Source organism: Manis javanica, chromosome 4 (genome assembly GCF_040802235.1).
Source record: "Manis javanica isolate MJ-LG chromosome 4, MJ_LKY, whole genome shotgun sequence".
Lineage (NCBI taxonomy): Eukaryota > Metazoa > Chordata > Mammalia > Pholidota > Manidae > Manis > Manis javanica.
This window is the reverse complement of record NC_133159.1, coordinates 9,768,403-9,793,849: the sequence shown is the minus strand read 5'-3', so window position 1 is coordinate 9,793,849 and position 25,447 is coordinate 9,768,403. Positions and strand designations below refer to the sequence as shown.

At 44.3% G+C, this 25,447-nt stretch overlaps 1 protein-coding gene across 2 annotated transcripts; it reads right to left on the bottom strand.

Annotated features, from left to right (window-relative positions):
• Window positions 1–248: 248 nt before the first annotated feature.
• On the bottom strand, window positions 249–25,400 carry PDPN (podoplanin). 2 transcript variants are annotated; one of them, XM_073233229.1, is made up of 6 exons: window positions 25,106–25,400; window positions 8,285–8,418; window positions 6,688–6,820; window positions 3,504–3,542; window positions 2,830–2,935; window positions 249–2,013 (listed from the first exon to the last, which is right to left on the bottom strand). In XM_073233229.1, the coding sequence occupies exons 1-6, from the start codon at window positions 25,170–25,172 to the stop codon at window positions 2,007–2,009; spliced, it is 486 nt and encodes a 161-aa protein (XP_073089330.1). In that variant the 5' UTR covers window positions 25,173–25,400; the 3' UTR covers window positions 249–2,006. The 2 variants fall into 2 exon arrangements, with proteins under 2 accessions (XP_073089330.1, XP_073089329.1); XM_073233228.1 differs by having other exon boundaries at window positions 2,824–2,935; window positions 25,106–25,395.
• Window positions 25,401–25,447: the final 47 nt, after the last annotated feature.

The following is a 25,447-nucleotide window of genomic DNA, read 5'->3' as shown; positions in this document are numbered from 1 at the left end:
TGTAATGGCTCCCTCATCTGGCTGCTCTCTCCAGTGCAGAGAAATCAGGAGCCAGGCAAAACCTGGAAAGCCCTTTGTGACTGGGGTGGGGGGCATAAAAGTCCCCAGGTGCCACTTATCTGTCCCATTCTTCAGCTAGACCTTCACCTCTCCTGCAGCAGAGCCTCGGGTGAAGGACATGGTTACACTTCTTCCCATGGCTGTACTTCCTATGACCATTGATAATTTCCAATCAAAGGTCTGACTCATTGTTATACGCAATCATCTGTTTTATTTTAAAACACGTCTACACCGCATTGAGCTCCAACACAGATGTGAGCAAGACACCCACGGTCCTGTCCCAGCAGGAAGCGGGTCCAGTGTCTGACTTGGGGTGGGCTGTGATTTCTCCCAGTGAAAGAGAAGAGAAAGGACATTAAGACAAAATGGACATTATTCCAACTCCTGTTCAGGAATCCAAGTGATGAAACAGAAGGAAAAATTTAAGCTCATAAAGATTTCTTCTAAACCCCCTGCTTTTAATCGGTTGACGTTCAAATATGGAACCTGGGCTGGTGCATGGCCTAGACTTGGGCAACAGAAGGGCACACTGGTCATAATAACATCCACACATCACTGCAAAAATAAAACGGAAGAATGGACTCTGCTTTCCGACAGTTCATTTACTTTTTCCTGTTTTGTAAACTGCTACAAGTTTAGAGGATATCAGAACTGCACAACCACAATCGTGACCCAGCCCCTGCTCTGCACAAAAACTTTTGGTTTGGGAAAAATAATTCAGTTGACCCCAGGGAGAAATGCACTGTGCTGGACAGAGTGACAGCCCCGGGCTCCTTCATGACCGTATTTTCAGTTATGATCCCACAGACATATGTGGCATGTCATGAAGACTGGGAATACCTTCTTTTTAAATCAAGTATTTAAATCCAGCTGCTTTTTAAAAATTAGTATTTTACAAGGTTATTTTTGCCTCCCGTATCTTTCCTCTGAGGCAGAAAGTAAACGTCAGAAAACTGGTGGGTTCTGTTTCCCACCAGAACAGAGGCGCACACAGAATTTCCTTCTGTTTGGGGACCACTGTGGTTCTTAGTTTCTGGAACATTGGAGCCTCAGGCACCAATCGGCCTCCAGGAACCTCTTCGGCATCCAAGACTGACACCTCCGTATTCCAGAACAAAATGGCCCATCTGAAGGACTTGCGTCCTGGGAATGAGAGAAGGCTGTTCCCCTTAACTCTGGCTCCCCATGAACTAAGGGAAGAGGAGGGGGCAAGTAGAAGCAAAGGTTTCAGTCACCAAGTCGTTGCTGGAGAAGGCGTAGAGCAAGCCAAGAGCCTGCCCGGTGGTCTTGCTGTGAGAAACAGAATCCCTTCTCCAAAGTATAGACTTCCCGTTTATGATCTGAAATGGATGCCTTTGAAATGATTTATCTGGACCGGTGAAGAGCAGTTGCTCATTACAAATGATCCAAGTTTAGATTTTTCTACTGGCTTATTCACATGAAATCAGGCCTTCAAAACAGACCAAACTAGACTGGAATGTGCACATTTCAATATCAGAAATTGCAAAATGCTTATGCCATTTACTGACATAGCACTAGACCCAGGGACTCCATTAGTATAAATATTTCCGGAGTCCTGTGCATTTTAACAATAACAGAATGATCAGAACAAACACACGATTACAGCTTCTAACACTGAATGATACTATCTATCTTACTTACAAATCAGTTTATGTAGTTTTTGCCCCATTTTCTATGCATTTTATATCTTAAATAATCCTTTACAAAATTTATGTGTAAAATATTTTTTCAAAAGACAAAAGTTTAGAGGAGCAAGTCTTGTGAATTATCCTTCCTTTGGTTATTTTTGGCAAGCGGAGGGATCGCCATGAATTTCTGAGTGGGGTGGCCAAGCATTTCCATGGGTCATCTTCTCCCACATGCTCAGGGATGGGGGAAGTTGGAAACTCTCTTTTTTGAACATGCTGGCACAACTCTTCAGCTCTTTAGGGCCTGGGAAAACAAAGAGAAAGGTGTGTGTCACTTCTTTTACTGGCACTGTGAGCAGTAATCCCATGAGTCACTGTTCCTGTTGTCCTTGTGTCTCGGTCCTCTTCTCTCCTTGCTCATTCCTCCTCCGGGCCTGGTCCTCACACAGCCACAAATTCCAGACATTTCCAAGCACTGTACTGCCATTTACGTCCCTCAATTCCCCAGCGGTATAGCATTTGCACCTCCCGGTGCATATATCATCTCCCCAACGAAAGTAAGAAAAAGGTTTCCTCTGGTTATGAATCTGCATGTTCTGAATTCTTAAGGGGTTTTAACATAAAGAGAGTGAATTCCTTGTCCTCGTTAATAGTCCGTGCTGGGAGCACGCTAGCACGTGTGTGGCTGCCTGCTGGGTGGGCGTGGAGGGATCAGGACCCCATCGCCTGGAGAGATGCTCGTCGGGAAACATCCACCTCTGATGACTGCAAACAGGGTGACTGGGTATCAAGTTAAGACTTGGTTCGGGTTCTCTTTCAAGTTGATCAGTTGGAAAATTAGAACAAACGGTCTAAAATTTGGTTGGATCTCAACAAACTAAAGAGCCACTTCCGGTTCTGACTCTTTTTTTTTTTTTTTTTTTTTTTTTTCTTGTATACTTACAAGGCCCATGTAGACACCTGTTCTTCTGCGGAAACTTCGGAGGCTGTTATTGTGGAGGTAGGGGGCTTAGGAACACGATCTTTATTTAGAGGTGTCTATCAGTTCAAAGGATGGAGCTCTAGAAATGATCCCCTTCATTTGCCTCTCACACAGCACAAGCTCTTTACTTACGAGTACCTTCCCGACATTTTTCTCACGGCTACGATGATGATCCCACCAATGATTCCAATGGCTAGTAAGACCCCAACTATGATTCCAATCAGGGTCACGGTCGCCAAGCCGTCTGAATGAGAAGGGGAAAAAAAGCATGAACCCTAGATAAATGATACACCTGCAACAAAATGTGTCATTTATAAACAACACCGCCCCAGTGTAGATAACAAGTAGTGTTCTCTATATTGTTTCTCCTGTATCCGGTGGGAGGTGACTTACAAGAAACTTTGGGCTATTTTAACCCCATCTTTTGAATGGGAAGATTTCTGGATCTCAGGAGCTATCAAGCATAGCTCTCATGGGGGGGGCTTCATTGTTAATTATTGGGTGGTGAGTGTGTATGGCTATTAAATTAGTCTCTATTTTCATTCTGAGTAACAATAAACTGCGATAGGACACCATTCTCCATAGCTGTCATTAAGTGAATAGACTCATTTGTGACTTGCTTATTTTCAACTGAAGGCAATTCCCTTTTCTCTCCTGAAAGAGGTTTGAAATCTGTTCTTGAAAGGTTCTGTATTTTGCTCTTGTTGACTTCAAACCAGGAAAAAAATGTAATTCATCACCAAGATTAGGTTCAAAGACACCTTTTTTAAAAAACTCCCATAAGAATATTTTGAAACCCAAATCTAGCCTACCTTTTTCAACTGTTATCTGTGTGTCTCCATCAGCTTTCTCTGTAAAAAAAGATGCAATTATATAGAATTATTAGGACTTAATTGCTATAATTTAACAATTGGCGAAAGATGAATTTACCCATGGAAGGTAAAACACAAGCAAAGAGGATAATTTCATAAATAAATTGGGTCAGAGGATTTTAAAGCAATCTCTGACATGATCCTGTCTTCAAAACTATTTTATTGATTTTATGAACACTTCTTCACACCTATGGGTCTATAGTACTTTTGTGTACATTAATTTTTTCTCATCTACCTAAGAGAGCAGAGTCAAGGAGACTGACCCACAGAGATCTTAAATAAATGATCAAAACGTTTTAGAGGTCAGTTTAACAAAAAATCCAAGGCTGTTGATTCTCGATCCAATGTCAAGATCATGAAAAACCCTCCCACTGTGAGGAGGTCTCTTTTGAATGATTTTCATTTTGAGAGCAAATATACACTAGTTTTGGAAGGTGTGGCCAACACCATGATTTGTCTTGTAGTATCAATTCCCTGCTTTTTCTTTAGTAGCAAAATCCGCATCTTACAGGGTAAATATATGCTCGGCTAAGTTTAGTGAGAGAATAGGCCTTTTGAGTTTATGCTTTTATTTTAGGATTTCTATCTGTAGCCAAACCTCATCCAATAATTACAATGTGAATATTCTCACTTACCTATCATATGGGTGTAAGTTATTAACTTATGGTAAGTCATAAAACTGTGGGTTTCTTACAGATTATTTTAAAATAGGAATTGAGTAAAATTAAGATTTTTTGTTTTGTCTTGTTTATCCCATCAACCTCTTTATATACTGAGTCCTTAACTCATCTGGGTAGTTTATCTAGTTTTCAAATAAACAAAAAGCTTTGATGTAATAAAACAGTGGAGAGAATTCAATCAGTCAGACCCTTTCTTAAAACACTAGTTTACAACTTGCAAAATACCACAGATAGGCAATAATAGCTTTCCGAGTCAAGGTGAAACTGGCCAGCCATCATCTGTAAGACACTTAACTTTTTCTAACGGTTGGGTTTGAAAAGGCTCTCTTTTTAAAAAGTCACCTTTTCTAAATGGCCACACAGTAGGGGTCCCCGAACCCAACTCTCCTTGGCTGAACCCATGGCTCTGACGCACGGAGCTCAAGCTGACAGTACTATCCCCCCATAAAAAAGTGGCTGGGAGACTTCTAGGTTTGAAGCCTGCCCTAAACAAAGGTGTCATGGAATTAACTCCCAGAATGTCATCCCACACTGCCAGCCACAGTAGAGACATGTCAATCATTTTCTTGTCATGTCCTGACGTGGTGGCTGTGCTCTTAGCACACCATTATCACCATCACGACACCATTGGTCAGAAAATGTATTACCAAGAGTAAAGTGTGTGGAAGACTCATTACTAAAGTAGAGCTTATTAGTCCTATACTCCTGAGCTTCCGCCTAATCACGCTGTGATCATGAGTGTGTCATACATGTGAATGCCATTGCACTTGGGCATTTCATGGGAAACACACCCACTGCCTTAATAAAGGTACCTCTTAAAAAAAACAAGTGCTTATGGAGAAGACGAGTAATGACTCTATAGCATCTTACTACACTGATGGGCAGTGATTACAAAGGGGTGGGGGTGACTGGATGGTATGGGTGAATGTTGAAAGCACAATGTTGCTCATGTGAAACCTTCCTAACTATCTGGGAATGACCATCAGGCTTTATTTTCAAAGCACTTCATGAAGCTTTTTTTTTTTCTTTCCTATTGTGGTAAAATCTACATAACATAAAATTTACTATCTTCACTGTTTTTAAGTGTACAGTTCAGGGGTATTAAGCACATTCATGTTGTTGAGCAGCCGCCACCACCATCCACCTCCAGAATACTTTTCATCCTGCAAAACTGAAACTCAGCACCCATTAAAAAATAACTCCCTCTTCCACCCCTCCCCTCGTCCCTGGCAACCACCATGCTACTTTGTGTCCGTATAAATTAGTACTCTAAGTCCTCATATAAGTGGAATCACACATACTTGTCTTGCGGTGACTGGTTTATTCTACTTTGCATAATGTTCTTAAGGTTCATCTGTGTATCATGTGTCAGAATCTTGTTCCTTTTAAAGGAATGTATTCTGTTCCGTTGTACGTAGACACCGCATTTTGTTTATTCATTCATCTGTTGATAGACACTGGGTCGTTCTCTTATGTATTAGCTGTTGGGAATGACGATGCTATGGACATGTGTGTACAAATACAAAGCATTTTTTGAAACTCACAGAAACACTATGGTTTCTAAAACCAGATTGGCAACTGGGTCTAGAAACGTACATTGAACAATAAAGAAAAGCTTTTTAGGTGTTTGGATATGCAACTGGTTTGAGGAATGATTGCTTTAGAAAAGCTCTATGTCTACTTTCACTGAAGGAAGGAAACACCTATCTGGATAAAATGATTTGTATAAAATCACTCAAGTCAGCAACCAGTCATTACAGTTATTGGAGGATTGAGTCCTCTTCTCTCCCACCCCTCTCTACTATAAAATAAGGCATATTTTTAAAAAATCTCAAACAACTGAATTTCTCTTGAAAAAGTTCTAGAAATAGGAGGCTATCTCTTGCATTGCTAAATTGTAAATGGCAATGATTTTTCTTATTCTCATCAGTGATGGTCTAAACCTCATAATAATGGCAAAGACCCAAAGTCCTCTTCCAAGTTTCTCCCCAAGGTGTTCCAGTCACACTGCTGCACAACTCCAGGTCCTGATAAGACTGATTTAGAAAAGATTCTTGCTCCATGAGTATGAGTATGAACTCAGTGTATGATAGTGAATAATAGTATAGAATCTATTAAGATTTACATAGGCTAGCTGAGTTCTCTGCTCTTGGGTGCCAACACAAAGTTCTTAGCACAGGGTCAGCCACCTGACACTACTAGCTACTTAACTTGCCCTCGTGGGGACATTGTTGCAAGTTGTTGTTTAAGGCAGAGAGCTATGTTCAACAACCCAATAAATCAAATTCAACTTAGCAACCCAAGAAATCAAACTCTGAACCTACCACATAAAGCTTGGGTCAGAATTCATTTCTGCATTCCAACATGTGGCCTATTGATTATTATATTTGTTCAGGGATTTCTGGAATAAGATCGACGCCTCTCAGGAGGACTGGTTTTCCTACCCGGGGAGTGACTAGCCACCGCATGGGGTGTCGTGGTGCTCCGCTGGCTGTCTTCTTTGTCACGGACTGTGCTTTCTGCCGTCGGCAGATCCTCTATGTGAATGTCTGGTTTACTCTCTGTACTTGCTGGCACCTATTGGAGATGTAAAAGAGGCAAAACAGAAATAAAACCTAATGTTTTAAAATAGATACTGTGGCTTATAACAGAAAAGGATTTAAGGTGGCATAAATATATAAAATTTATGCTGACATAAATTTAAAGTGGAAACAAGAAAAAAAAAAAAAGAAAGAAACAACAAGAGTGGAGATGAAAATAAAACCAAATCTACTCCTGAAATGAATGCCAAGTGTTTAGCATGCTGACTTCCCAGGGTCTGAATTCTTCAGAAAACACTGGATCACTTGGCTTTAATTCCCTCTCCCTTGAACTTGAATGGCACCTTTTCCCTGTAACATTTATTTGGTACATGTTATGTTGTATCATACGTCAACACCTTCCCTCCCCCAATTAGAGTGATAGCTAGCCTTTATTGAGAGCTTAGTATGTGCCAGGCCTTTAAATAGCCTCTCATTTACTCCATGAAAAACCCTATGAATAAATCCTATTATTAGTCCTACAGTGTAAACAAGGCTTAGAGAGATTAGATAATATGCCCAAACTCACACAGCCAGCATGCAACAGAATTTTGACTCCAAAATTCATGCCAGTAGAGCATCAACAAATAGGCTAGTGAGCGCAGCCAACAAAAACAAAAATAGGTAAGTGGGACCATGCACAAAGGACACAATCCAGAGAGTGCAAAGGCCATCAGCAGGATGGGAGGAAGTATTTGCAAATCACGTATCTGGTAAGGATATAAAGAATTCCTACAACTCGATAGCAAAAAACACATCAAATAACTTGATTACAAAATGGGTAAAGGGACTTGACTAGAGATTTCTCCAAAGATGATACACAATGAACATGTGCAAGATGCCCACTAGTATCACTGATCTTCAGAGAAATTCAAATTAAAACCATAAAACTATTGCTTCACACCTGTTAGGATGGTTACTATCAAAAGAAATGAAAAGAATGTGTTGGCAAGGATGTAGAAAAATTGGAACCATTTTGCATTGTCAGCGGGATTGTAAAATGGTCCAACCACTGTGAAAAACAGGATGGAGATTCCTCAAAATATTAAAAATAGAACTATCGTATGATCCGACTATCCCACTTCAAAAGAATTGAAAGCAAGGTCTGGACGATAGAGCCGCACGTCCATGCTCATAGCAGCACTGTTCACAATAGCCAAGAGTTGGAAGCAACCCAAATGTCCACTGACAGGTGAAGGGATAAACAAAGTGTGGTATATACATACAATGGAATAATACCCGGCCTTTAAAAGGTAGAAAAGTCTCATACATGCTTACAACATGGATGAACTTTAAGGGCATTATGCTAAGTGAAATAAAACATTCAGAAAATATCCTTGCATGTGATCACATATATATATATATAAGAAGTATCTTTGTATGTGATCACATGTATGTAATGAGCATGCTTGCATTATGATCACAAGCCTATGGAGCAGATCCCTCTTCCTGTGATACTCACCAGAGTTGTCAAGCCACCAGATTCATGGGGCTCTTCACTGGCACCTGTAGTCACCATGTCATCTTCTATACCTAGGTTCCCTATGTTACCCTCCATACGTGTAGTCATGTCATCTTCTGGCCGAACTGTGCTGGCTAAAAAAGAAAAACTTGAGTCAGGACGTAAGGGGGAAATCACGTGGGCCAACCCGACTGGCCAGCTGCAATCAGACTATTTTCTTTCCCATTTCTTTTGGGGATTTTCTTCTGAGGGGGGGTCATCTTTTAAGTTGATCACAAACCATTCGCTTGCTGCACCTCTGTCACATACAATGGCCTGGCTGTCTCTATAGCAAAACAAAGGAAGATGGAAATACAAAAAGGTGAAGCGGCCAGCCCCTCCCCACTGAGGTGGGCTGGACAGGGGGTGGACACTTGGCCTTTTAATAATGAACCAAATTCTTCCTGATGCCCTTTCATATGATAAATCAATGAATTCAGGTTACAAAAATATTTTGACCTGGAAAAATTCTAAATTAGAGTCATCTGGAAAGATTTCTAAATATACCAATTTGTAGGCTCTATCTCAAATCTACTGTATCAGAATGTGGAAAAGCAGGGTCTCTCCACCTTCTTAAAATCAAGCTTGGTCTCTATTGAATTTTGAAGTTGCTGCCCACTTGATGATTAGAGCCATTGGCTTTGACCACAAACCTTACAGATTTGAATACAATCTCTTACTTTACAGTGGGGGTTAACATCCGCAGGGAAGGGTCAGTAATATACTTAATGGTGCTGAGATAACCAACCGAACTTAGTGCCCTGAGAGCTACACTCATTAGAGACCTTACTGCCCCCAGAGGTGCTTTTTCTGCATTAACATGGGATGAATGACCCTGTTGTGCCAATGAGAAAGGTTTCCAGAGGAGCAGAGGATGGGTGGGATGGGGCAGCAGGTTGAATTCCACGACGGGGTGGGGAATAACAGTGGTGGCCTCTGTAACCTCCTGTTGCAGTGATCCAAACCGATCCTGACCGAACTGCCTCATATCTCAACTCATCAACTAACCCCGTTTATGAGTTAAAAAATCTCACTCATTGGCCACAGTTTCCCTCCCCAGACCCAGAGTGACTCTGGAAATTCGGTAGCTAAATTCAGTTGCAAAATAAGCATTTCCAGGGAAAAGAAGGGTTTGCTTAGAAATTTCTTAGTATAATTAAAGAGCAGATGTTTGCATCTGGGCAGTGACCAAGATAGCAATACGGTCCTTGCCTTAAGTCTCCCTAAGCTGAGCCCAGTCAAAGGCATAGCTAACAGATATTCTGTCCTAACGTCTTTGCTGCTGCATAGAGAGAGAAAGCATCTAGAGTGAATGTGCTCATTCTATGAGCCTTCTCTTTGTATCTAGAGTCTTAATCCAGTGCTGACACATTCATAGCTTTGGATGAGCCCCCCAGAATATGCATTTGTTTTTCATCCGGAGGGGAGAAAAAGGCTTTCATCAGTCAGCAATAACTGAATACCTCAATGCATGCAAATAGTTTGCCTTCCCCTCCTGACTGCTTGCTGGGATTGGGGGGTGGGTAGTGATTGGTTCCCACCAGGATTTATGACTCTGTGGTGTAGGCAGATGCTAAAGGTATTTATCAAGCTCAAGGGGAAATATCCCTTTGCCAGGCAAGTACCCCTTATTTTTAAAAACTAGGCATCACATTTTTTTTCTTCCTCTCCTGATTTAAACACAGTTTATAAATCATCCATTTTCATAATACTTTCTGGAGCTGTTCAGCAAAATCACTTCACTGTAGGCATCCTCTCACTTTAAAAAAGCCAAACCAAACCACCCTTGCTTTAAAAAAAAAAAAAAATCAGAATGTGGAAAAGCAGTTGGTTTGAATTCTTTCATAGAAACTTCAGTTCATTGAAAGCGTAGCTTGATAAAAATTCCTTCTTGTTCTTTTCTACTCTTGGTCCACAGAGCCAAGTACTAAAATCGCTCTGAATAGACAAAGGGCATTTTATGAATGACACTCATGATTAAGATGCATGTCTTTTGTCTCACTGCCTGAGCATTCTTTTCACTCCCTGGGAAAGTTGATCTTTAACAAGAGATCTTCAATTGTCCCTCTTCTTATTTCCACCGAAGGCTTTCCTGGGGGAAGGGTTCCTAGGAGGCCAGCGGCTGAGTTTCCCAGCCAGCCCTCAAGGCCCTCTTCCCTTGAACGGTGAAATTCAAATCATGTTTTGGTATCTTTGCTCTCCAATCCTTTTCCTCTCCTCAGACACGTGTGTGCACAGACAACACACACAATTGTTTTTGTAAGCACGGGGATGAACTTGCAATAACAGAGTCAGTTCTGGAGCCGGGAACCCACACGCTCACACGAGCATCTCTTCCTGCCTCACCCAGCCTGTGGGTCAGAACCGACGGAGGTTCCCAAACGCAGCAAAAACTCATCCATTTACTTTGTAATTTTTGTACGTGCGCTAATCTTTAAAAAGCTCATCAAAAGTTACATTACCTAAGAGAAGATGTTGTGATAAATCAGCTTTTACCTTAAGGTTCTTAAGTTTGAAATCAGACAAGAACTGAAGAGATGCTTATTGGTAGGAAAGTGTAATTATATATAATTTTTATGCTTGCACTGAAGCCCAAGATGTCTAAAGAAATTATTCTAGCTTCCATATGTTTATAAGATGGCATTTCTTTAACAGTATTTTAGAATGTATGTGCGAAGTCAAATCATGCTGTAATTTAAAGTGCACTTATTATTATTACACTGTAATGTAAATTATTGTAATTGAATTGTAATAATCCCAAATTCTTGGTAAAAATCTGACTAAGTGTTTTCAGTCTTCTGGTTTTATTTACATTTCTTTGATAAGCAGTGGTGAGTGGTTCCATCTGTTGGGCATTAGGAATGTCTTCTTTTGTGACCATTTTACTACTATGGTTTTCATCTTTTTTATAGCTTTATAGGCCCTCTTTATTCTTAAGAACATCGTCTTTGGAGTGGAGGCTGCAAACACTTTTATAAAACTAGTTGGCATTTGCAACTCTCTTGTAAGTAGTGAGCTCTGTCACTAATCAAACTTATTAAGCTTATTTTGTCCCTTTGATGTCATACATACAAACCCCACCTCAATATTATGTAAATATTCACCTATATGTTCCTTATGGTTATGCCTTTATACTTTATATTCATCTCATGTTTGTTTTGAATTAGGATGTAAAATGAGGAAATAACTGCATTTCCCCTAAAAGATTACCCAGGTGTCCCAATAAATGTGTTTTACCCCACTGCTTCAAAACCGGCTTTCACGGAGGCAGATGTCACTTTCAAATATTGTGTCACACTCATGGGAGAAACCTTTCAGCACAAGACCAGCATAAATGGCCTGGGCCTTACCATTGACCCCCTTACATACCACCAACTCTTTCCAGAACCAATTCCTAAACCTATGCCCCCTCTCATCAGTTCCCTCTTCCTCTTTACATCACCTGACTGCTGCCCAGTTATTCAGCACCAAGGAGTGGCCAGAATAAAACTGGCACAGAGAGTGAGAAGGAAGAGCAGGCTACTCAACGGAAGGGCACCGAGATCTTTCCGGGGTGTAGGTAGGTTCTACTTAACACAGAGGCATAGCTTTACATCGAAACCCTCCCTCAGGTTTCTCAGCCATGCAGGCAGCTGTGTGGCTGACTCCATTCCAAAGTGGCCCAATGCGTAGGTTGCCTGCATTATCGTCCCCATTTATCAGATGAGGAAAGTGAGGTTGACAAAGACTTCTCCTTGACCAAACTTTAGTTAGGTTCCCCTGAGCTTTTTCCTCAATCCCAGAGGCCATGACCCTGGGAGTCTGTGTCCTTCCTTACAGAGTCTAGTTTCAACAAGAACCCAGCTAAGTCAGTTTAGAGAGAATCTCCCACACTCTGTATCTGATCAAGTCCCCCTTTGATGTCAAAGTCCTTGGCCTGCCTTTAGCAAGATTCCTGTTAGGCCGGTTTAACAAGAATCCCCCTACCCTCTGATGTCTCTTCTTCACAATTTTCCATTTACTGACTCCCACACTCTCTGCTCCTTGGCTATAAATCCCCAGCAGTCTGTTGAATCCAGAGTTGAGCCCTCTCTCTCTCTCCCTTATTGTGATGGTCTCAAACAAGATCTTCTGTTTCAACTGTTGTCAGAATAATTTTTCTCTAACCACACTAGAAGTTAAGTGATTTGCCAAGTTCACCTGCTTGGTGAGTAGACACAAAGCCAAGCGTTTTGACAGTTCATCCGTGTACCCACCAACACAGGCCCAAAGAGTATCTCTGTGGCTCCGTGGCAGCTGTGGGCTGGAGAGCCTGCTGCCCCCTCCTTGGGTCCTGACATCCTTGCACTTCCCTTCCCCAGCCCTCCTCACCCCCTGGTAAATTATAATCCTGGGGCAGCAGAAGCAACTGCTTCCTCTGATACCTCACCTGCTCTTAGGAAATCTCATCTGTTTAGAATCTTCCAATCAAATAATTTAGGGACAATCTCAATTTCCTGAAATAAGTCCCCTCCAGGACTAAGCTTTCAGAGATAGATTAGAAGGAGGGTGTGATCTGCTTTACAAAAGGGTGTAGCTCTTGCTCCACAACTTAAAGCTGCAGCAGTGATCAAGACTGGATCCCGTGTATCCCCATTCCTGTACTCCTGCCACGTGCTGGGCCCCGTTCTGGGCCCTGGAGACGGAGGAGTGGACAAGGCGAGGTCTCCACTCTCAAGGACTTGGGTACTGTTGGGGGCGCTCCTAACAGACAAATGTGGAGAATCTCCAGACAGTGGTCCTGCACTCCCTTGAGACCTCTGCTTCTACTTTCCTGGGGAAGTAACCTCTGCAGTTACCTTCCTGGGGAGGCCTATCCCCCAAGCCCCACTGAAGTCAGTACCCCCTGACACACCCACCCACAGGCCCAGTACTTCCCACTAATGATCACATATTCTGGCTGCCCTACTAGCAGATAAGCTCCATAAAGGCTGTTTTACCAATGTCCCCTTGCCTAAAACACTTGGCACATAACAGGCACTCAGGAGGTGTTTGTTCCGTGACTGAGTGAAAGCCAGGTAGGTGAGGAGCAGGTTGAACTAACTCTGAAGCCTACAATGGGCCTGGGCCACTGCACACTTGACAATGGGATGGTCAGTGTGGCTGGATGGTAAAGAATGAGATTGAGCTGGTGGAGGGCCGGGCTGGGGGAACTCTGTGAGGAAGGGGCTTTGATTTCCACTGGGGTGTGAAAGGAAGCCAGCAGATGCTCTGAGCAGGGGAGTGACCTTGCCGAAGTCCAAGAAGCCACCCTGAGCACCCTGGGAATGGGGTGCGCATTTCAGAGGTGGTGCTGGGATCAGACTGAGGCAGGAAGACTGCTTAGACCATTTCTCTTGTCCAGGTAGCAAGGGGTGCTGCTTGCTCCAAGACAGTGAAGTGGCCAGGGAAAGACCTGGACAGGTAATGGCCAGGGAGCATCTAGAGTCATACCTACCATCAGTCAGAAATATAATACAAAACCTCAGAGCTGGCAGTTCATTTTACCATCGGTACAGTTCCATTGAGAAACAGCATCTGCATGTGAATGGATGTACTGAGTGAAGTTGGCCACCCCTACGTGATGCCGAGTCCCTTCCGAGTCCCTTCCGGGACTTCACCTTGCTTTATTAGGGCAGCCGCAAAGCCCCGCACGTGGATGTAGGTAGGACTTCTGACCCCCAGAAGGGCTAAGTTCCCTGCAGTCCTCTTCCGGCTGCCCTGAAGCTGCAGAACAGCTCGGAAGAGGGTTCAACAGGGCTTTGTCCTGAAATGGGAAAGTTGATTTTCAAAATAAAGAAGTCACAAGCTGAGTTGCCCTCCGGGTTTTCAAAGAAAGCCTGTGGTGTTAGCCAACAGATTAAAGCACCTTTCATGTTGTTGGGTGTTTTCTAGCATCTTGAGCTGCTCCAGCATCTAAATGTGCAAAGGAGCCTTTGAAGATGGATGACTACATGGCCTTGGAATGATTTTTGTGGCCAATGAGAAGCAGAATGCTCTTTTTTTTTTTCCTTATGACATCCTACAAAGTTCTGGTTTTCCCCTGTAGGGGAATCTGTAGGATGATTAATAAACAATTAATTCTGGCTTATCTCCCCAATTACATTTGAGATGAAGCACCACTGTCAGAGGGAGGTCAAAACATCTGTTTGGAAAACAAAAACAAAACACCATCTTCTGTTCCTTTGCCCAAACACAGGCTTTTGCATTATTGTTTTTCTATCGTGTCTCAATATTGTGCTCAGAAGCCTGAAGACAAATAAACCCAAAACTGTAGAAAGGTGCCAACTTCCACCATCTTCTAGTCCTTTCCAGACCACCCACTGTGATCGCGAAGACTCTCAGATCCGTGTACACTCCTTCATCTTGACTCAAAATGTCCCAAATTTAGCGTTTGGTGGTGTTTCCTTACTTCCCATGAAGTGGGTCTCTGCAACTGGAAGAAGAAAGGTGTTTGGGACTTTTTGTTCTCATTTACCACATCTTGAGTTACATGTCACATCCTATAGGCTGGCCCATCTCCTAAGCTTGTGTAGAAGCCTTTCTTTGGAATATTGAAAGCCATTCGCTGTCCCGGAGCTGTGTGTGGGGCACTCAACTCCTGGCAGACATGGACTTGTGGTCAGTATTATCACCGATGTGGCCCTGGGGTCTCCCCACACTAGGGCGTGGAAGACAGAGGTAACTCCTAGAGAGCTTGGCCCTGCCACTCAGTATCCCATAGAAATGCACACTCACTTTTCCTCCAGGCATGCCCAATGCTACCGAAAGCTCACTGCCCTGTATTCCCATGTCTGATACCACAGTAACTATTTAGCAGATGTTTGTCGAGTGACTGACTGACTGAAAGAGTATACTTGCAGCCAAATAGGAAATTTCTTTTGAATTATCTCTCATATTATAATATTCCTGCCACTGTCCACTGTTAAATACCTTTCCCTGATGAAAGAGACAGCACAGCTAAAACCAGGACAGTTCATCCAGGGGATGAACTTGCTGCTCTGCCACAGTGATGAGCAGCACCTTCTGCTCAGTGTGTCCGGTCCTGTCAGTCCCTGCAGGCTGAGGCCAATGGTGACACTTGGCAGCCCATTGTTGGCACTGGGGACACGTGCCTCTCCCATAAAATTTGGCAAATCTGAACAGCAGGGTGGAGAGTTTGGGAAAAACTATGCATCAAGGCTGAGGAGATCAGACAAGCATCAGCAGTTCTTCTAGAGAAATCAGAAGAAATGTCACACGTTAAGATCTGGAGCAGCGTCCCCTGACTTCAGAGAGGGGAGCGAGCGGTTATGCACAGTGCCCCAGAGACGCAGCATTCTGACAGCCTGTGCAGCGGAGCATGGGCAATAAAGAAAGGCAAGGGGCCATGAGGCCTGGGGACTCACTTCTTGTTTCAGTAGCAAGGACTCACACCAAGGCTGTGGCATAAAATTTGGCAAATCTGAACAGCAGGGTGGAGAGTTTGGGAAAAACTATGCATCAAGGCTGAGGAGATCAGACAAGCATCAGCAGTTCTTCTAGAGAAATCAGAAGAAATGTCACACGTTAAGATCTGGAGCAGCGTCCCCTGACTTCAGAGAGGGGAGCGAGCGGTTATGCACAGTGCCCCAGAGACGCAGCATTCTGACAGCCTGTGCAGCGGAGCATGGGCAATAAAGAAAGGCAAGGGGCCATGAGGCCTGGGGACTCACTTCTTGTTTCAGTAGCAAGGACTCACACCAAGGCTGTGGCAGGTGGAGGGAGCAGGACACACGGTCCCTAAGACACAGCATCAGGCTGCCCGACCACATGTGTTTTCTCCCGTTTGGTGGGGAAAAGGAACCAAGACCTACTGTATATGCTTCACAAATATTGGCAATTAATTTATGGCCATTCGTGAGGTAGGTATTTTAGTCATAGCTGCTAGTGATTGAATTTATAGGAGAATGTACAAATGTGGTGCCAGACACTCTCTCTTAATCTTTACCAAAGCCTTACAAACTAAGATCCCCATTTTGAAGATAAGGATGGGGAGGCTGAGAGTAAACTGCCCATGAAGCCAGCAAGTGGCGATGGTGGGATTAGACATCAGGATCTGTGGACGCCCAGAGCCCGGCTCTAACCACTGTGTCACACAGCCTTCACGTGGATTGTTCACTTTCCTGCAGTTCCCACTCATTTCCTCTCTCCCCTACATAGAAAGGGCTGGAGTAGGACTGAAGCCGCTCTGGCTGTGGCCCTCAGGATGCCAAGGGCACCTGCAGGTTCATCTTTCAAGTCCCTCGGTGCTCACCCAAACCCTACCTACTCGTCTACCTGGTCCACCTCTTCCTTCCAAGGGGCCAGGGAAAGTGATTCCTCTGAACTAGGATAGGACTTGGTGACACTGGCGTTTATGACTTTTTCTCTACTAACATCTATAGTTGAGAATTCTGGCAATAACATTCAACGTGCCATTCTGCTGAAGGCTTACAGGCCAGCCACTAGCAGAGTTGCTGAGAGCTGAATCAGTGAGGGGACGAGTACCACACTTTTCAGGGTTCACGGGAGTGAATCGCTTACCAACTCACTCCCGACGACAGGCAGGGCTCAAACCCTCAAGTGTTAAAACTAGACGCTGTTGTTTATAACCTCAACCAAGATTACTCAACCTGGGGAGAGAAAGGTTTTTCTGTTGACCAAGAGGAGAATGTTCTCAATAAAAGAGGAAATGGGTTCACAAGTTTTGCAGACCGGAATCCACACCTCCAGAATAACTTCTCTGGAATAATCGAGCTGGGGCTGGTGTCCTGTTTGGAAGGCCACCTCACAGGGAGGACCACTTAGTATTTGAATAAGCAAATTACTAACACCTGCTTCAGAAGTGCTGCCCCCACCCCCACCGACCCGCCCCCGCCCCAGCATCTCAACGGGGTGGTGGGGTGTTGGGGAAACTCACCATCTGCTGAGAAACTGAGCTTCTGATTCACTCAGGGCTGTCAGCTGAGTAGGCCCTGATTTTGCAAGAGGTAGAAGAGAAAGAAGCCTGTAGATCTGACCTTGCCATCCACTCATGAGGCTCACAGACGGCCCATCTGCGAGCCCAGGAGGATGAGGCCCGGCAGGAATGTGCAGAATGTTTCCACTAGCTGCCCTTGGCCTTGATCCTAAGCCCAGTTAGGGAGTTGGAAGTGTGCTTCGGTAGATTTTTTTTAATAATTATTTTTAGCTAGGAGGATCCTTCTTACCCTCCTGCCTTCTTTCTCCCTCGATTCTGATGAATGGAGAATTCAGGCAGCAAACTGTCTCCAGGGCTCACCCCCAACACCATTTTAGTTGAGTATCTCTCCAGGTACCCATCAGATGCATCCACTTAGATGTCTTGCTATTACCTCAAACTCACTGTGTCCGTAACAGAGCACATAAACTTCTCATCTTCCTCATCAAATTGGTTCCTATCTGTCATCTCTCCTGTCACCTGCCTTCCTGACATTCTTGTTCTCGAATCACTGTGTTTCTGCCTCCAGCCAAATGTTTACTGTGCAAAAACCGTGTGTTCTTTTAGGTGCTAAGTAAGACATGGGTCCTGCTCTCTTCTCTAATGGGCAAGAGATGTACCCAAATAATCAAACCACAGTGACAAGAACAGTCAAAGCAATCTTGAAAAAGAACGAAGGAGGAAGGACTCAACACCTCCTGACTATAAACACTTCCTGACTGTAATCAAGACGGTGGGGGACTGGCATTAAGATAGATGTATAGATCGATGAAATGGAATTGAGAGTCCAGAAATAAACCCACACGTTTATGGGCAATTGATTTTTGACAAAGGTGCCAAGATAATTCAATGGGGAAAGAATCATCTTTTCAACAGATGGTGCGGGGACAGCTGCATGTCACATGGAAATGAATGGAGTTGGACCTCTCCTCCATGCCACACACAATAGCTAACTCCAAATGAATCAAAGACCTAAGTGTAGGAGCTAAAACTATACAACTGTTAAAAGAAAACATAAGAATATATCTTTGTGACCTTAGATTAGGCAATGGTTTCTGAGATGAGACACCAACAGTGTAAAAACAAAAGAAAAAATAGGTAAATTGGATATCATCAAAATTTTAAAAAGAAATTGTAAGGACAACCCATACAAGGGGATGAATATTTTCGATTTACATGTCTGCTAAGGGTCCAATATCCAGCACATATATATAAAATTCAACAATAAAAGGATAACTCAGTTTTAAAATGGGAAAAGGATTTAAATAGACATTTCTCCAAAAGGATATATAAATGGCCAGCAAGCGCATGAAAAGATGTTCAACATCACTGATTACTAGGGAAATATAAATCAAAACTACAATGAGATACTCCTTCATATCCATTAGGATGGCTACTATTTAAAAAAAAAAACAGAAAATAGCAAGTGTTGGTGAGGATGTGGAGAATTTAGAATCCTTTTTCATCATTGGTAGGAATATAAAATGGTGCAGCCACTTTGGAAAACAGTTAGGCAGCTCCTCTAAAACTTAAACAGAGTTATCATATGACCTGGCAATTCTACTCCTGGATATATACTGAAGAGAAATGGAAACATATGTCCACACAAAGATTTGTACATGAATGTTCATAGCATCATTATACATGCAGCCCCAAAACAGAAACAACCCAAACATCCATCAACTGGCAAATGGATGAACAAAGTGTGGTACATCCATACAATGGAATATTACTCAGCCATCCAAGGGAGTGAAATACTGACACATGCTACATCAGGGATGAACCTTGAAACATGATGCTAAGAGGAAGCGTCAGACACAAAAGGCCACAGATTGTATGATTCCAGTTGTATAGACTATGTAGGACAAGCAGACTCACGGAGAGAGAAAGCAGATGAGTGGCTGTTGGGGGACCCCAGGGAGTGGGGAATGGGAGTGAATGCTGACGGTCTGGCGCCTTGGGGGAGGGGGTGATGAAAATGCCCTAGAAAACACTGACACTGGTGATGGTTGCACAATTCTGTGAATATACTAAAGATCACTGGATTATTCCATTTAAAAGGGTTAGTTTTATAATATGTGAATTACATAATAATAAAAATATTTAATATAGTAATAAATGTTGTAAGAGGTGAATAACAAGAAATCAGGAAATAGGGAAAGAATTATAATTTAAAAAATCAGGAAAAACTAAACTGCAGGTCTTACTGGCTCTCATTCCCCCAAATCTGATCTCATGCCTGCTTCTCCTGACGCGGAACTTATCTCTTTAGTTCCTGACTGCCCCCCACCCCACCCATAAACTAGATTCAATCTCATATGATTCCTTCATCATTAAGTTTCTGATAACCACAGTTCATGGCCCGCCCAGCTCCCATTTGCTATTATTGCCTATTGTCTGTGAAAAGACCCAGCTCTCCCACTCAGCATAAATTCATCCTTCTCCCTGGCTTCCCTGATGCCACTCCCCAACTCTCCCCCACACCCCCAACTCCAGCCAGCCTTCACGCCTCTTCCCACACAAACTCCAGATGTTCTCATTTCTGTGCATTTGCTCAAGCAGCCTCTTGTGCTTGGGTCGCCCTTCTCTGCCACCTTGTCCAACCAACCCCACCAGTTTTCACAGCCAAGAATCAAGGCCCATCTTCCCCCTAAGGATTTTTCCAGCTCCTGACAGTCCCATGAATCTCATCTGCAAACGGAGCAGCAGATAATGGTATGTGCTGCAGGGGACACGCCATTTTATACTGCCTTCTGTGTTCTTTTACATGCACCATCTGTCTTGCTGCTCTTTGTGAGCTGTGATACCTTGTTGTGCTTCCTGAGTTCTCAGTAGCATGTGTGCTCTGCAAATGCTTAAGGAGCCAGGGACCACCCCACCGCCCACCTAATTCTTCAATCTGAAATATGTATTAACAAATAATAATGAGTGTTGCTGCTCAAGAAATCTAGAAATCAACTGGCTGACTTATCTGAGTTTCCTCCAAGCATAGCTGGCTGTTGAGCTCAATGGTTAGGGACGTGGGCTCTGGGGTTGGGCTGCCTGGGTTCAAGCCTCACCATTTTTATTTTCTAGCTCTGTGTCTGTGTGTAAGTTCTTGAACCTCTCTGAGCCTCTATACTCATCTATAAAATACAGAAAATTCCTACCTTTCTGGTCGATTGTGCAGATTAAATGAAATAGTGCTTTGAAAGGGCTTGACACATGCTAAGTGCTTGGTAAATGTTGGCTGTTGCTACATAGTTACTGCTATTAACACCCACCCAGAATCTGTTCCCTTAGCTTTGGAAATTCAGACATTTACACTTATCATGGGGTGATCCAACTCATATGAAACTGTTTTACATTAGCCAATTCCACAAGAGGCCAGGAAACCAGTTTATTTGGAACAGGATGGAGTTTTCCAGTGCTTCATACACATTTGCTATCCAAGGCATGCCCTGCTCAAGAGCAAAATACCTGAGATGCTGTTCTGTGCATATAGAGCAAAGGTAAAGGGAGGGGCTCTGGGATGGAAGACATTTCCACATCTTGATGAACAGGGATCCCTGATTCATCGCAGAACCGTAGTGATTGGCATCAGAGTGACCACAGCCATCGCTCAGGACATATCACTTCCTTCCCATACGTGGGGATGGTGTCTGCCTGGTCTGACTCACAAAGCAGTTACTCAATACGTATTTGTGAAATAAGTGGATTCCTTGGGCAAGGCAGGTTTGCCGTCATCAAATTCTTGTTCTTTTTCTCTCCCTTTCTAGATTCCAGGCAAACTGCCCCCCTTCTCCTTCAGACAGGATACTACTCACTGGATCACAGCTTTGCTTATATTAGTTGTGTTTTATTCTCCTGGATGAAGACCCCTTGATAAATTGTGGGAAATGCCTCCTTGTCATCAGTAACGTGTCTCTGCACCTTCTAGCTGCGCCGTCCCCACTTCCCACACATTCTCTAGGTACCTGGCCGTCCACCACGATGTTCTCTCCACCGCCCAGAGCACTGGCAGCTCTATCCCTCTGGACATATCTTCCTCGGGAAAGTGATTATCTTTTGCGTAGGTTTGTTTTTTCTTAGTTGTCCCCCGACTCCCCCATTTCATGAAATTTCAGTTCCCTTTCCCCCAAAATTTTAAGAAATCAGAAAGGAAAGGATTCAAAATCCCAGTCAAGAGTTGCTTTCTTTCTTGACCACCCCTATGGGAATCCTGTGACTTATCTCCATAACTGTCCAATTGGCTTTAGAGATGCCCCCCACCCCGTCCCCGTTCCCCTCAAAACACTGGATTCTCTTCCAACAAAACACTCACCCTGGTTATTTCCATGAGAGGTTTCAGGGTGGCAGGAATAGCAAGGCTTTCTTGGAGAGCCTGGCCGATCTTACGTGGATTCCTCGAGGAAGTTTCATGAGGGTGGTGCTCGGTAGTTGATTCTACCCTCTATGTCCTCCCCTATAATATTCCCACTGGTTGTAACCTGGCCTGTCTGTTCTTAGAAGCCAGATATTCAGATAAGGCAATGGAATTTAAAGCACAGGTTCACTGCTCCTCTTGGGATGTCTTTAGCATACTTGATAATGTTAGGCATACCTGTGTCAGAAATGCATATAGTGCAAATCCTGCATCTAGCACAGTGCCAAGCTCTCAGGAGATGCTGAATTACCATTTGGGGAATTAATTAATGAATCCTATTCTAATGCACTGTGACATTTTCATTCTTAAAGAATATTATGATATTTAATGTAAATGACTTTGTATTTTGTATTTTTAATACATTTTACTAACTGAATAAGCCAATGTTGGGGTTTACATTTCCATATGTGTAGGTCATTAAGTCCTCAATTTTGTACCTTTGAAAACCATTACCAAAATTATTTTCCTAACTCCACTTGAAGAAAAATCCAGTCTTGACGTAAATAGCATCAAAGCATGCTACTGTAATGCTTAAGCAAGTTGATCCCAGAGTCTATAGTATTAGTGTGTTTTGATATTTTTAGTTTACAGACAGATAATTACACATATGCATACACACAAATCTATGCACATATATAAAACAATATTTGGACTGTAAATGACATTTCAGTTACCAAGAGTTGACCATATCATTGAATATTTTTAAATAGGCCAGGACTTAGAATAACTTTCATATGTTTCCAAAGTAAGTGATCTGGAGTTCCCCAAAGACTGATTGGGAGTTTTGTAAAGGACTTTTTATGCCTCTAAAAAATGTTTGTTTTCATGTGAAAGGAGCTTAAGGGGAGGTTGACCTTTACTTTCAAGTTCAACCTTTGGCCTTTTGGTGGCAGAATCTTGAGAAAAGCCTGAGGTTTAGAGTCAGACCCATTTTTGGATCTGAGTTCTGGCATATTCTGAGGATAATAGTGTATAATTTAAGGAGTTGTGATCATTAAATGAGGTAACTGACATTCCCAGCATGAGGTGGGGGGTGGGAATGGGAGAGAAGTGGTGTCCTTCCTACTTGGCTAGACCCGTCACACCCAGGTTTGGGGTCTTTGTAATTCCCTGAATCAGAGTTACTCATCGGCTGCTCATTTCAGAGGCCAGAGAGAGACTAGGAGCCTCTCACCTCCGCTCAGCCGGGATTCTGCCTTATTCACCACGTCCTGGCTTAGCCTTCTTAGGCTCGACTACTTTTTAAAAATGTGCTTTTCTATATCAAATGTGATTTTGGAGCTCGTATGCCTGCGTAACGGATAGGCTTCCCTCACGAAGGCTCTGACCGAGCTGCGCTTTATTCAGTGCTCGGTAGATGACTTCAGTGCGACAACTCTTAGCAACTCAGGAAGATTTCAGGGCCTCTGAAACTGCCAAGAGTTTTGGGAAATCACAGGGAAATTCGCTGCATGATTAATCCTGGGTGGGTTGGTCCCGGAAAGGCACATGCGGGTGTGCAGCAAGCAGCAGCCTGCAGAATTTTACAAAATAAACTGTCTCACGGAGAGGCTCTGAAGTCCGTGTTTTGGATGAGGGCTCAGAAGGAGGGTGGGGCCTGACAAATGAGGAAAAGGCCAGATGTGGGGGCAACAGAGCCCCTCTGAATCCACTACCTTCCAAAGAGGGGATCAGATTATAACACAAGAGGCAGCCCAGTGGGGAGCAGGATTCTAGGATGTGGATAACAGTTCATGTCCGTAATGAACCCAGCCCAGCTCCCCAAAAAGAGCCAGCAAAGCTCAGCTCAATGAAGTTATTCATCCACATTCAAGCCTCCTCTCTCATTATCCTCAGACAAAAACCCTCCTGGGCCTTAGCTCCTTGCCAGTGGCTCAGCCACTCAGCCTCTGCACACGGCCAGTCTCCTACCCCACACAGGCCCGGGGAGGCTCTGTCTTTAGCAGTGAGGTGGCTGGTTTTTTTTTTTTTTTTTTCCAAACAAGGTTTACAGCTTCCTTTTAGGAATACCTTTGACATTCAGGTACTGGCTTAAAGATAATTACAGCTAACCCCTCCTTGGGAGACAACATAGGATGCATTCCTCTGGTCCCAACCCTAGCAGAGCTAGGATGGGACCCCGTCTGCGGGCCTCCTACACCTTGTCTCGGTGTCATCCGCACTCTGACTCGCCAAAAAGGAAGTGTGACTGAAATGCAGAGCTATCTATACTCCAGTGGAAAGAGAAGTTCCAAAGATAGCCCACGGCCCTACACGAGAGTTGCTCCGTCTCTCAGAAGTAGACAGTCCCACAGGGCAGTACACCCTCTATCATTTCACCAGGGCTGGGTATCATCTTTGTGTGGAATTGTAGATGCCTGAGTCAGGTCCACTCTCCCCTCAAACCACTCCCTCCAAGAAGGCCTCTGGCACTAGGCCTACCTTGACCCTCAATTTGGAAAATGTAAGGGTTTACCTTTCAGCATTCACCAGCTCTGACGACCACAAGTTAGCTTACAATTCCTTCAGCCAATATTTAGTGAGCAACTACTATGTGCCAGATACTGTTTGGGCCCTGAGGATACCAACCCCTCACACTGGACAGAAAAAGGCAAGAGGAGAAGAAGCCGGAAGGGTAAAAAGAGGGGAAGGAGGGGAAGATGCAGATGGAGGGCAGACAGTGCCCCCAGCATCCGATCCACTACGGCTGAAGTCTAAGGAGTCACTGCCTTTGGTGGCCAAGTTCAACACACGGCCCCAAACCACCTTAAACCTGAAGGCACCCAGCCCACCTCCGTGCCCCGACACTGCTAGGAGCCCTCTGCGCCGGTCCTGTACACACACACTATCCTCTCTACAGCGGACAGACAAAGCCTCTTCCAGCCGATCCCACTGACGGTGTCCCGAGTGTGTCCAGTATATGGTGCACAGGGTGGAGACCTGGCAGCCCCAGAGGAACACCCGGTACACAGGGGAGCCCGCCCCACCCAGCACTCCTGGGTATCCCTCCTGATTCCACAGAGCCCGTTTGTTCTGAGGCCATGGACATTCTTCCAACACACAGCCCCGCAGGAGAGCCTAGGCCCACCAGAGCATCTCCTTACTGCCATCCTTATGCCCTATCTCTTGTGGGCCAAATGGGGTGGCAGGAGGCGGGCTGCCCCAGAGGGAGGCCCCCGCTGCTCCCCAGCCTAGCCACCTGTGGATCGGAGGCTCCTCCTCGCAACCTGCTCATCTGTTTCTTTGGGATCCGGCACCAGCTGTTTCTTTGGGCCCCACGTCCCCACGTCTCCTTCTGCCGGGTTCTGCAGACAGACACACACACACTCCCAGCTCCCAGGCAACCTCAAGTGCCTGGCCCAGGCATTCCATTCCAGCAAGTCCCGGCTCGCTCGCCCTCTCCAGCAGTTGCAGGGAGCCAGCCACTCGCGCTGTGTCTTACCTCCTTCTGCCAGGACCCAGAGGGAAGTGCTTCCCCAAACCAAGAGCAACACCGGCACCTTCCACATCTTCACTGGTGATTTGTTCTCTCTGGGGCCCCCCGAGCAGCTGGTTTCTGTGCTGAGGAAAGGTTCAAAAACTGCAGCCACAGGCCCTCGCCCTGCAGAGCCCGAGAATGGAATGAAGGGAACAAAGCCCCAGCACCCGAGGGGTCCCCAAACTTCCTTTGCCTGAAGCAGCCGGAGGAACAAACTTTCCAGTTGGCAACTTTGAGAGCAGTGTCAGCATTTATCGCTCCCGATGAGGGCGGGGAGCGGTCCGCTGTAAGGTGGTCCCGGTCCGG